At 41.3% G+C, this 12,262-nt stretch overlaps 1 protein-coding gene across 1 annotated transcript in view; it reads right to left on the bottom strand.

Annotated features, from left to right (window-relative positions):
• mdn1 (midasin AAA ATPase 1) overlaps window positions 1-12,262 on the bottom strand; it is a 201,664-nt gene that overhangs the window by 81,732 nt on the left and 107,670 nt on the right. Inside the window, exons 51-55 of the mRNA XM_068026518.1 lie at window positions 10,494-10,623; window positions 9,414-9,535; window positions 8,674-8,807; window positions 7,806-7,960; window positions 6,036-6,156 (exon numbers count right to left, since the gene is read on the bottom strand). Coding sequence (XP_067882619.1) covers window positions 6,036-6,156; window positions 7,806-7,960; window positions 8,674-8,807; window positions 9,414-9,535; window positions 10,494-10,623 — 662 coding nt within the window. The remainder of the gene's footprint in view (window positions 1-6,035; window positions 6,157-7,805; window positions 7,961-8,673; window positions 8,808-9,413; window positions 9,536-10,493; window positions 10,624-12,262) is intronic.

Here is a 12,262-nt window from a genome sequence, read left to right as displayed (position 1 = left end):
AAAACAAGATAGTCAAATGTACCGAAATGTAAGGCAATGAGCAGGTTTCAGGTAACTGACACTAATCTTTGCTGAAAAAGGTGCATTTGGCAAAGAAAAGTTAGTGCAAATGGTAGGCAACTTTCAGATTTCAAGAAAAGTTTGCTGCACTGCATAAAAAAATTGAATGTAAAAAGTTGGGTGCAACGATTTGCGTCTCAAGCGAAAAGCTTTTGTTTCGTATATCTGCCGAGATTTCACCCACTGCCCCCTTTTTATGCTTTCTTGATGGCAGGGAACAGGGTAAGTGGACATTAGAGCGGAATATTTAGAGCATTTCAAACATTTCACATGGTGCAATGGTGTGTTTTAAATCTGTAGTATTAGAAAGTATTTACAGCACTAAACAGGCCATTCAGTCCAACTGGCCTATGCCAGTGTTAATACTTCAAATGAACATTTTCCCACATTACTTCATCTAACCCTATCAACACATCCTTCTATTCATTTTCCCCCGCATGCACTTTTCTAGATTCCCCTGAAATGCATCTATGCTATTTATTTCAACTACTCCTTGTGGTAGCAGGTTCCACTCTGGGTAAATAAACAAACATCTCATTGCTTTTTAGTGACTCCCTTGTATTTATGGCCACGGATTTTGGACTCACCCACGAGGGGAAATATCTCTACATCTATCCTATCAAATGCCTTCATAATCTTAAAGATCTTCTTTGGGTCACCCTCACTTTTTTTTTGAAGAGATAGCCACATTTAATAATGTATTATTTTGTGAAAAAATAGATGTGCAAACAATGCAAGTTCGCATTTGTTGCAAGTTTCTTCCTGACCACACTCCACAGGCTGGGTTGTGCAGCTCTCCCCTTTCAGATGATTGAGAGTCACGTGCTTCTTAAAAGGACAAGACTGATCCTGTTTACTCATCCTCATGATGGATTTTGCAAATACAAATTACCCCACTTTATATTTAGCAATGATCTGCACTTCTAGTTAGAAATATTCAAACATTTTGTTGTTATCTTCATAAAAGTCTGGTCTGAAGTTAGCATTTAACTGGAATTTACCCACGTAGGAGCGCAGGGCTACATGATCACACCACAGGTTCGGAGCATGCAGGCAGATAGGGAATGAGTGACTGTCAGGCAGTCTAGGAGAACCAAGCAGGTAGTGCAGGAGTCCCCTGATATGATCTCACTCGCTAATCGATATTCCATTTTGGATACTGGTGAGTAGATGGTTCCTCAGAGGAGTGCAGTCAGAACCAAGTTTGTGGCACCACAGGTGGCTCAGCAGCAAAGAAGGGGAGGAAGAGGAATGGAAGAGCAGTAGTGATTGGGGATTTGTTAGAGGAACAGACAGGCATTTCTGCAGCAGTAAATGTGACTCCTGGTGTGTGTTGCCTCCCTTGTGCCAGGGTCAAGGATGTCACTGAGAGGCTGCAAGACATTCTTCTGGGGGAGGGGAGAACAGCAAAGGTCGTGGTCCACATTGGTAACAATGACATAGGTAAGAAGGGGGATGAGGTCCTGAAAGCAGATTTTAAGGAGCTGGAAGATGAAAAGGAGAACCACAAAAGCAGTAATCTCAGGATTACTCCCAGTCCCACGTGCAAGTGAGCATAGGAATAGCAGAATACAGCAATTGAATAAGTGGCTGGAGAATTGGTGTAGGAGCAAGGGCATCAGATTTCCATGACATTGGGACTGGTTCTGGGGCAGGTGGGACCTGTACAAGATGGACGGGTTGCATCTTTTCAGGACTGGGATAAATATCCTCAGAGAGATTTGCTAGTGTGGTTGGGGAGGGTTTAAACTAAATTGTCAGGGGGATGGGAACCTGACAGGGAGCTCAGGTTGGAGGGAAGCAAAACTGGTAACTTGTCAGAGCGTGGGAACCAGGAGCAAGCATTAGAGAGGAATACCAAGGTGCACAGAATACTGGGGGAGATAGATAGCACAAGAGTAGGGAATAGTATGTTATTAGGTGGGGTCAGAGTAAGGGAGAAAGTAATAAAGTCTGAATCAGGGTTAATGTGCATGTATGTGAATGGTATGTGCATGAATATGGTTAAGACGACTGGTGAGGTACAGGCGCAGAATGCCATGTGGAAATATGATGTTGTGGCTGTAAGAGACCTGGCTCAAAGAAGGGCAGGACTGGGTGTTAAATATTCCTGGGTACAAGGTGTTCTGGAAAGATAGGAAAGGAAAAAAGGGGGGAGGGGTAGCAGTTTTGATTGGGGGTAGAAAAGGAGGTGGCATTGCACTGTTGATTAAGGAGTCAATTACTGCAGTAAGGAGGGATGATATCTTAGAAGGTTCCTCTAATGAGGACATATGAGTAGAACGTATAAACAAAAAGGGGGCAATTATGTGGCTGGGAGTGTACTACAAGCCTCCAAACAGTCAAGGAGAGATAGAGGAACAGATATGTAGGCAAATCTCAGACGTACAAAAATAATAGGTTAATAGTAGGGGATTTCAACTTCCCCTATATTAGAGGGGATAGTAACAGTGTAAAAGGCTTACAGGGGGCAGAATTCTTAAAGTGCATACAGGAGAGCTTTTTGAGCCAGCAGGTAGAGAGTCCTACAGGAGCAGCACTGGACTTAATCCTTGGGAATGAAGCCGGACAAGTGGTAGAAGTGGCAGTGGGGGAGCATTTTTTTTAAAAATTCATTCATGGGATGTGGGCGTCGCTGGCTTGGCCAACATTTATTGCCCATCCCTAATTGCCCTCGAGAAGGTGGTGGTGAGCTGCCTTCTTGAACCGCTGCAGTCCATATGGGGTAGGTATACCCACAGTGCTGTTAGGAAGGGAGTTCCAGAATTTTGACCCAGCGACAGTTAAGGAACGGCGATATAGTTCCAAGTCAGGATGGTGTGTGACTTGGAGGGGAACTTGCAGGTGGTGGTGTTCCCATGTATTTGCTGCCCTTGTCCTTCTAGTGGGTAGAGGTCATGGGTTTGGAAGGTGCTGTCTAAGGAGCCTTGGTGCATTGCTGCAGTGCATCTTGTAGATGGTACACACTGCTGCCACTGTGCGTCGGTGGTGCAGGGAGTGAATATTTGTAGATGGGGTGCCAATCAAGTGGGCTGCTTTGCCCTGGATGGTGTCAAACTTCTTGCGTGTTGTTGGAGCTGCACCCATCCAGGCAAGTGGAGAGTATTCCATCACACTCCTGACTTGTGCCTTGTAGATGGTGGACAGGCTCTGGGGAGTCAGGAGGTGAGTTACTCGCCTCAGGATTCCTAGCCTCTGACCTGCTCTTGTAGCCACGGTATTTATATGGCTACTCCAGTTCAGTTTCTGGTCAATGGTAGCCCCTAGGATATTGATAGTGGGGAATTCACCAATGGTAATGCCGTTAAATGTCAAGGGGAGATGGTTAGATTCCCTCTTGTTGGTTTCATACAGTGGTTCAAGTAGCAGTAGGAGAGCAATTAGGGGATAGTGATCATAAGGCTTAGACTGACTATGGAAAAGGACAAAGAGCAATCCAGGGTAATAATAATTAACTGGGGGAAGGCCAAGTTCAATGGGGTAAGAATGGAGCAGGAGTGAATAAATGCAGTCAATAGCTGGCAGGAAAACTGGTAGATAAATAATGGGCGACCTTCAAAGAGGAGATAGTTTGGGCACAGTCAAGGTATGTTCCTCCAAGGGGAAATGTACAGCAAACAAATCCAGAGCTCCCTGGATGACAAAAGAATTAGAGATTAAAGATGATCTGCTTACGACAGATGCTAGGTAGAAAATACTATTGAGAACCAGGCTGAATATAGAAGGTCCAGAGGGGAAGTGAAAAAGCAAATAAGAGAAGCAAAAAGAGAACAAGAGGAGAGACCGGCAGCTAGCATTAAAGGAAATCCCAAAGTTTTCTATAGGCATATAAATAGTAAAAAAGGTGGTAAAAGGAAGAGTGGGGCCAATTACGGACCAGAAAGCGGATTTACACATGGAGGCAGAGGGCATAGCTGAGGTATTAAATGAATACTTTGCATCGGTCTTTACCAAAGAAAATGCAACCCAGGCAATGGTGAAAGAGGACGCATGTCAGACACTAGAAGGGTTTAAAATTGAAGTATTATATAGGCTGTCTGTACTTAAGGTAGATTAAGCACCAGGGCCGGATGAGATGCATCCAAGGATACTGAGGGAAGTGAGGGTGGAAATCACAGAGGCACTGGCCATAATTTTCCAGTCTTCCTTAGACTCGGGGGTGATGCCAAAGGACTGGAGAATTGCAAATGTTAAACCCTTGTTCAAGAAAGGGTGCAACGATAAGCCAAGCAACTACAGGGCAGTCAGTTTAACTTCGGTGGTGGGAAAACCTCTGGTAAAAATAATTAGGGACAAAATCAATCGTCACATGGACAAATGTGAATCAAAGAAAGCCAGCAAGGATTTCTTCAGGGAAAATCATGTTTAACTAACTTACTGGGGTTTTTTGAGGAGGTAAAAGAGGATTGATGAGGGCAATGCTGTTGGATGTGGTGTACATGGACTTTCAAAAGGCGTTTGATACAATGCCACACAACAGACTTGAGGGCAAACTTGTAGCTCATGGAATAAAAAGGACAGTAGCAACATGGATACAAAACTGGCTGAGTGACAGGAAACAAAGAGTAGTGGTTAATGGATGTTTTCCAGGCTGGAAGGAGGTTTTTAGTACAGTTCCCCAGGGAACAGTGCTGGGACCCTTCCTTTTCCTGATATTAATGACCTAGACCTTGGTGTATAGGGTACAATTTCAAAGTTTGCAGATGATATGAAACTTGAAAGCATTGTGAACTGGAAGGAAGATAGTGTAGAACTTCAAAAGGATAACGATAAGTTGGTGGAATGGGCAGACAAGTGGCAGATGGAGTTCAATGCAGAGAAATGTGAAGTGATTCACTTTGGTAGGAAGAACATGGAGAGACAATATAGAATAAAGGGTACAATTCTAAAGGGGTTGCAGGAGCAGAGACACCTGGATGTATATGTGCATAAGTCATTGAAAGTGGCAGGACAGGTTGAGAGAGCAGTTAATAAAGCATACAGTATCCTGGGCTTATTAATAGGGGCATAGAGTACAAGAGCAAGGAAGTTATGTTGAACTTGTATAAGACACTAGTTCAGCCTCAGCTGGAGTATTGTGTCCAATTCTGGGCGCCGCACTTGAGGAAAGACGCCAGGACATTGGAGAGAGCACAGAAAAGATTCATGAGAATGGTTCCAGGGATGAGGAATTGCAGTTATGAAGATAGATTGGAGAAGTTAGGACTGTTTTCCTTGGAGAAGAGAAGGCTGAGAGGTGATTTGATAGAGGTATTCAAAATCACGAGGGGGCTGGACAGAGTAGATAGAGAGAAACTGGTCCCACTCGTGAAAAGATCGAGAATGAGAGGGCACAGATTTAAAGTATTTAGTAAGAGAAGCAAAAGTACATGAAGAAAAACCTTTTCACGCAGCAAATGGTTAAGGTCTGGAATGCATTGCCTGAGAATGTGGTGGAGGCAGGTTCAATTGAAGCATTCAAAAGGGAATTAGACAGTTATACGCAAAAAGAAGAATGTGCAGGGTTAGGGGGAGCAGGCAGGGGAGTGAAACTTAGGGAACCGGTGCAGACATGGGCTAAATGGCCTCCTTCTGCACTGTAACAATTCGGTGATTCCGTCACTGACCCGAAACTTTAACTCTGCTTCTCTTTTCACAGATGCTGCCAGACCTGCTGAGTGATTCCAGCATTTCTCGCTTTTATTCCGTGATTTTAAACATTACTTAAACTTTGGCTTGTGTTATGCAGTACTAGAAAATTTTCCTCCAAATCTGGAAAAGTTGATCATTTCCCCTTGGCAGTTTATAGCCAAGTTCCTTTTCTGGAACTTCAGGGAAAAAAAGTTAGCTTTGATCACTTGCGAATTTTTTCCCCAGTGTCCACATATCTCTACATTTGATGATGAGCTTTTCTGTTGCACTTCAACTTTGCAAGTTGTACAGCGAGGACCAAATTTGTCAGGAATGACAAGAGACCAGTTTTAGATTTCACTAACCTTGAATGGAAGGGGACGACCCAATGATTTCTGCAGTCCCTTCACACTGGCAGTTATTCCAGTGGAACTAGCCAGATGGCTCTGCAGGTTAACTGAAATCGCATGAATTTCTTGAGGAATTCTGATAACATAACAGAACACAAATTACACCACTAAATAACTCCTAATAAAAGTTTAATTCTCCAATTTTCATGGATAACTAAAGTCTTGGATCTCAGGGATGGTGGCAAAAATTAAATCCAAATTACGAGTTTTATGTTGGCTTAAATCAGGTAGTTTGGGCCTGAACCATGAACATAAACCAAGAAATGGTGGGGCAAGAACAGGGAAAACAAACCTTTGAATTCACTAAGGAGGACTGCTCAAACTAGAAAACACAGTTCGGTATCACAAAAGGGCAATCAACCCTGAACCCAAAGACCAGGGAGGAAAAAAGCAGAGGACAGGCAACTAAACCCAGGGACAGCCAAAATGGCTGGCCCAGAAAATTGCCAAACAAACCCTGGGCAATACTCGGATCTTGTCAAACAGCCTTTTCCAACCTCCACTGTAGATAATGCCTTTAAACTCCAGATTGTATTGTTATCAGTGCCATGACTGACAATATGACTGACATTTGTTCCACTATTGACCATAGCTCTCAACTATCTCATCTTCAATTTTTATCCCAAACTGCCTTTTTTTTCCAGAAAAGGCTCTTTTCCTTTGGTTTTCTGTCCTACATCTGCTTTGCTTGTTCATTTACTTCTTGCTTTGGATTTAATGCCGTTGATCTTTCTCTACATTTCATGGTCTCTTATGTTATTAAATGTTTCTTTGATCTCACCTTCTGTCTTCTTGCATTATTGGCATTTTTCCACTGATCAGTACTTCAGATTCCCAAACCTCAACCCCATTGCCTTAATTACAATCTTATAATCAATTTACTTCCTTGTCATCTCTACATGTTGGTTTCATACAGTAGGAGGGAGAGTTTACTCATACTCTTCAGCAAGAGCAAACTATTACATAATTGCTGTTATTCCTTTTTAAGGATTTTGAGTTGGACAAAACTAACTTTCCTTCAACATTGAGGGGCAATGGGGTGAATGCCCTCTGAATACGATCAAGTATTTGTTCAAATATTAAAATGCTACAATTGTGCAATATTTTAGTAATTTTTCCTTGTTACATGAACATACTGGCTTACTAACTGGTAATAACAACATCCATCAATTACTCTACAATCACCAGAAATACATGATTTGTGGTAGAAAGAGCTGAAGAGGAGCTACATACATCAATATTAATTTAAAAAGACTCAAATCCACTCACACCTACATCAGACTCAACTTTGCTAAGTATCTATTATGTCTGGACAGGCAATAAAATGTGTAGCTACAGAGCAATTGCCCACACAAATTATGACAGCTACCCGTACAATCTTGAGTTTGGTAGCATTAACTACAGTGGAGATATGATAAAGGGTGTTGCATTTAGGTCTTGATCTCACCAGGGTTTCATCAGAGCCAGCCATTTTAGATAGCTGTTGTCTAGTTTTTAGGCATCTCTGCTTCAAGTTTCTGATAAATCTTAAGACTGGACTTTTTTTTTTAAATAAACATTGCCATTCTGTCACTAGCGTTTTGCCAATCCCTTGGCAAACACCTTCTGAATCACAAGGTAAGAATGCTGCCAAGTTAGGGGATTGCAAACACGATTTTGACTGAGTATCAAAGATGGAATATAGAAGGGTCAAGATGCTAGATATAAATTATAACTCATGCATACTGAGAGAAGTCACATAGCTGTCTGAGATTATCTTTCAAGAGGTGTTTCATGACCCAATGCCAGTGCAGAGAGAGCAGTGCTATGCCCTCCGTATCTGTAGTAACGCTGTCCGATACCATCCAGAACCGATCCCGCCACAAAGTGTTGCACAGCACCTAAGGAGATCAGAAAATCGTTCAGTGAAGAATGCCCTATTGAGGATGGTCATGCAACAGAGATACCAGCTTTTTGTGTATGAATTCTCAAACATACCAATTGTATGGTTTTCTAAAAAATTGTATCGTCTACAACTGCTCAAACTTTCAAACATATCCATTTATAATAGTTTTCAAATTGTACATTGATGTTCATTTCCATTATAAATTGCAATCCACATTTTTAGTAGAAACTAAATCTCACTGCAATTACACCCTCTTGACAGTTGCAGCATTGTAGTGCTCTTTTATCTCCCAGCTCTTTGAATTGCACTGCGGAGTAACCATTGTGCTCCAACCAACTTTACTTCCCAAATTACATGTTTTGCCATTTTATTGTAAACAGTCAAATGATCACAAAATGGCTTTAAAATGATGAACTAGAAACTGCACATTCACTGTACCACGTCCTCTAACCCCACTTGACCTGGACTCAATGTGTCACACCATGGGAGATCAACTGGTCAATATTCGAAGTTACAGCTACAACTGAGGTTAGGGATAGAATGTCATCAGAATACAATTATCCATGCTCACATTTTTCAAGCTTGAAAAGAGAGAGACAGACATCAGTTGGCCTGTTTCCCACACATCATTCAAAGAGAACCAGTTCCAAAGCCAGCAGTAGATGAACAAGCACAAGATGCAAGCCAAAGATAGACAGTAATACTTGCCTCATGGAAGGCATCATCTTCCAGATCAGAAAACTGACACTTTATACACTGCACCACACAAGCATCCCAGACTTCAAAGAAAGCAGCAAGGTGAGCCAAGACTGGGTGAGGCAGATTATCCAAGTTTATCATTCCTAAAAGAATTAAACCAAGACTACTTTAAAATTTTAGGCTTAAGCATTTACTTTCCCTGCATAGAGATATCCTCTAGATTATTTATAAAGACCTATTTTTATACCAAGTACCCAACTAGCACAAGAAAGATTCTAAACATCACAGGATTAAACACCACAGCTAGTTTTACACAATCTAGTTTCTTTCTGTATTCATAGTAGCTTAAACATTACTTAGAAATTCTTTAGTGCTCACATCAAATATCAGACACTGTGATAACTGACGGTTTCTCTACTGTTATTGCAGCTGATGCATCTCAGAGGGGAGAAAAAAAAAATCAGAGGGCACTGATCATACAGCCCTTAGGTAACCAATCCCAGCTTACATTAACTGATGGGAAATGAAGCTGTCTTCCTTACAGATAGATCTTCCTCACCCGATTTTCTTTCATGCACTGCACCCAGTGAAGTACACCAAAAAAAACTGCCCCATATTTAGTTAGTTCACAAGACATTTATTTGAATCAATAAAGCGAATTTAATTTTATTGCAAAATATGGAGAAAAAAATATATGAAACAGGGAAATGGGACCTTGTGTTTGGCAGGAGGGGTTTTTGTTTTGTTACCTTTACGGAATGCAATGGATACCCTCAAAGCACTGCGCCTGCCTGACTTTTTTGCAGCATCAGAAGCCAGCATAGTCTTCTCCATATATCCTCTTTCTTCTCTGTTCATCAGAAGTGCCATCCTACAAAATTGAACCAAAACAAACATGGAATAGTCTGTATGCAGAATCAATGCACAGAGTACCATAATTTCATAAAAGTTCAAAAGTCTCAATCCGAAATCGGTCAGAATTTCTAACTGCAGAGTGGGTGAATTCAATAAATGATCAATTGGGCAATTTGTCCTGGATGGTGTTGAACTTTAATGACCATTGTTGGAGCTGGACTCATCCAGGCAAATGGGGAGATTCCATCACACTACCAACTTGCATCATGTTGTTAGTAGAGGCTTTGGGGAGTCAAGGGCAGAGACATTTGCCACAGAATTACAAGCCTCTGCCCTGCTCTTGTAGCCACAGCATTTATGTGGCTAGTCCAGTTCAGTTTCTGGACAATTGTGACTCCTGGGATGGTGAGGATCTCTGTTAGTACTGCCTTTGAATGTCAAGGAGAGGTGGTTAGATCTTTTTTGTTGGAAATGATCATTGCTCGATACGAATGTTGTTACTTGCCATTTATTAGCCCAAGCCTGAATGTTGTCCAGGTTTTGCTGCATGCAGATAAAGGTCAGCTTCATGGAGGATTCCCAAATGGAGCTGAATACTATGCAATCAGCAAACAGCCCCACTTCTGACCTGATTATCTAAGGAAGATTATTAAATGAACAGCTGAAGGTAATTTGGGCCTAGGACATTGCTGCAGGAGCTCCTCAGGGCAATATCCTGCGGCTGAGATGACTGGCCAACAACTACAGCCACCTTCCTTTGTGCCACACAAGTTAAAAGCTGCCTTGAGGTCAAGGGCAGTCACTTACCTCTGGAATTCTGTTCTGTATCCATGCTTGGATATATGGGGATCTGCAGCAGAATAGACCTGGAGGAACTCAAACTGAGCATGGGTGGGCTGGTTCTATCGCAAGAGAACAGGCATCTCCTGGCTGTCGCAAAACCATAAAGTTTGAATTGAAATAGTTTTGTTTACCTGTTAGCAATGGAGTGGAGCTGTGCTTGAAGCTCTTTTGAACAATGCAGCCCAGAATATGCCATAGAATTTAGCAAAATATCCAAACGTTGCTGGTTCCATCGTGGATCCAAAGGAATTGAAGCACTCTCTGCAAAAGAAAGAAATGTTAGATTGGTCACCTCAACTTTTTGGACCAAGATTTCTTTCTCTAGGGGGAGCAGGAAAAGGGAAGAGATGGGGTGCTGCTTGCATCAGATCTCAATAGAAAAATACCTGTAACAGTTATATTTCTTGGGCTCATTCATTGATGTGTCAAAGAGGGGCACTTTCTAATTTGCAAATTTGTCAGTTTGGCTGTGTTCTCACCTGTGTAGATCATGCTTTGAGTCCCACTGTAGGGCTTAATACAGAGGGAGTGCTATAGTTGAGGAAGCATCTTTCGGATCAAGCCTCATCAATCAATCTGATTCTTCAACACACTGGGTGAACTCCCTATTCAGATAGCAATGTGGGATCTTTTACAGCTACCTGAACAATCTTCAACTCAACCAACACCACCGAAAACAAGCAGCAAGTAAGTAGTCATCTTATGGGGCTTTGTTATGTGGATATCAGGCCCTCTAAACATGGCTTCAAAAATAAAAGTTAATGATATGTGAAGCCTTAGAAACAAGATCAGAAGCTGATATGAAAGTAACAGGTGAGAAACAGCTAAAGAAAATGTTCAGATGCACGAGTTAATTCATTGTTGACAACGTGTATTCAAAGGAAAATAAACTATAATGTACTCACATGAATTCATCTCATAGTGCATAATTTTCTTGAGAGGAAGGCATTTGTTGTCTCAGGACATTGAAAGGGCTCTAAACATTAAGATTTTTAATGTATTTTTAATGTATTAAGTTTACTGAAGCACCTTCACCAATTAAGAGTGATAGCATTACAAAAAATGTTCCTGTCCACAACTCAAAGATTGTAAGAGTCCTGTGGAAAAGTACTAGCGATATTTTTAGAGATGGCCACAGTAGAGATTTTGAAGTCAAGAAAAAAATTTGGAATACCACAAATTCTATATACTATAGTGCAGGGTTGTAAAATATGGATTTAAAAAACACTCTACGGCTTGCTCCCGCTGCTCTTATTATTGTAAGTGAAAGTGGAAGGGCAGGTAGCCAAACCCATAAGAGAATTTGGGGATTTTATATAATTAGCAAACAGTACAACAGTAAAGGAAGCAATGAAAACTTGACAAAAAATATTCTTCAGGAAAGCTCAGGTACTGAATCTTCTTTTGGATACCACATTATGAAAAAGAAATTTAAGTCCTAGAAAGCATGCATTGACCAGGAATGGGAAACTGAGTTTCAAGGAGATACTGGAACTACTTTCAATGGAACAGAGGAGATTCCACAGCCATTTTTAAAATTATGAAGGATTTTTAAAAATCAGGAAATATTTGTGTCTAGTTTGGGGAGCGGGGAGGTCATCAATTTAAAACGACAAGACAATGAGCAGAGAAACTAAGGCATTTATGCCTTTTCCTTTCAGCAGGTTTGCACATTTCAATTTCTGGTCTCTGAAAATAGTAGAGGAAATTAAACTAAATGTTTGTATTTTTTCAACTCAAGTGCAGAAGCTCAAACACTATCCATAAACACACCACTTTTCAGGGCAAAGGAATACCATAGTGTATTGACTTCATGAAAGTATCTAACTTCATGCTCAGTCACAGTAAATCCATGCAACTTCTTCCCAACAAAGTAAAAAGCTAATGCCCCCATTGATCA

This window comes from Heterodontus francisci, chromosome 3 (assembly GCF_036365525.1).
Source record: "Heterodontus francisci isolate sHetFra1 chromosome 3, sHetFra1.hap1, whole genome shotgun sequence".
NCBI classification, from domain to species: domain Eukaryota; kingdom Metazoa; phylum Chordata; class Chondrichthyes; order Heterodontiformes; family Heterodontidae; genus Heterodontus; species Heterodontus francisci.
Note: the sequence above shows the minus strand (reverse complement) of the source record. Positions and strands in the feature narration are given on the sequence as shown.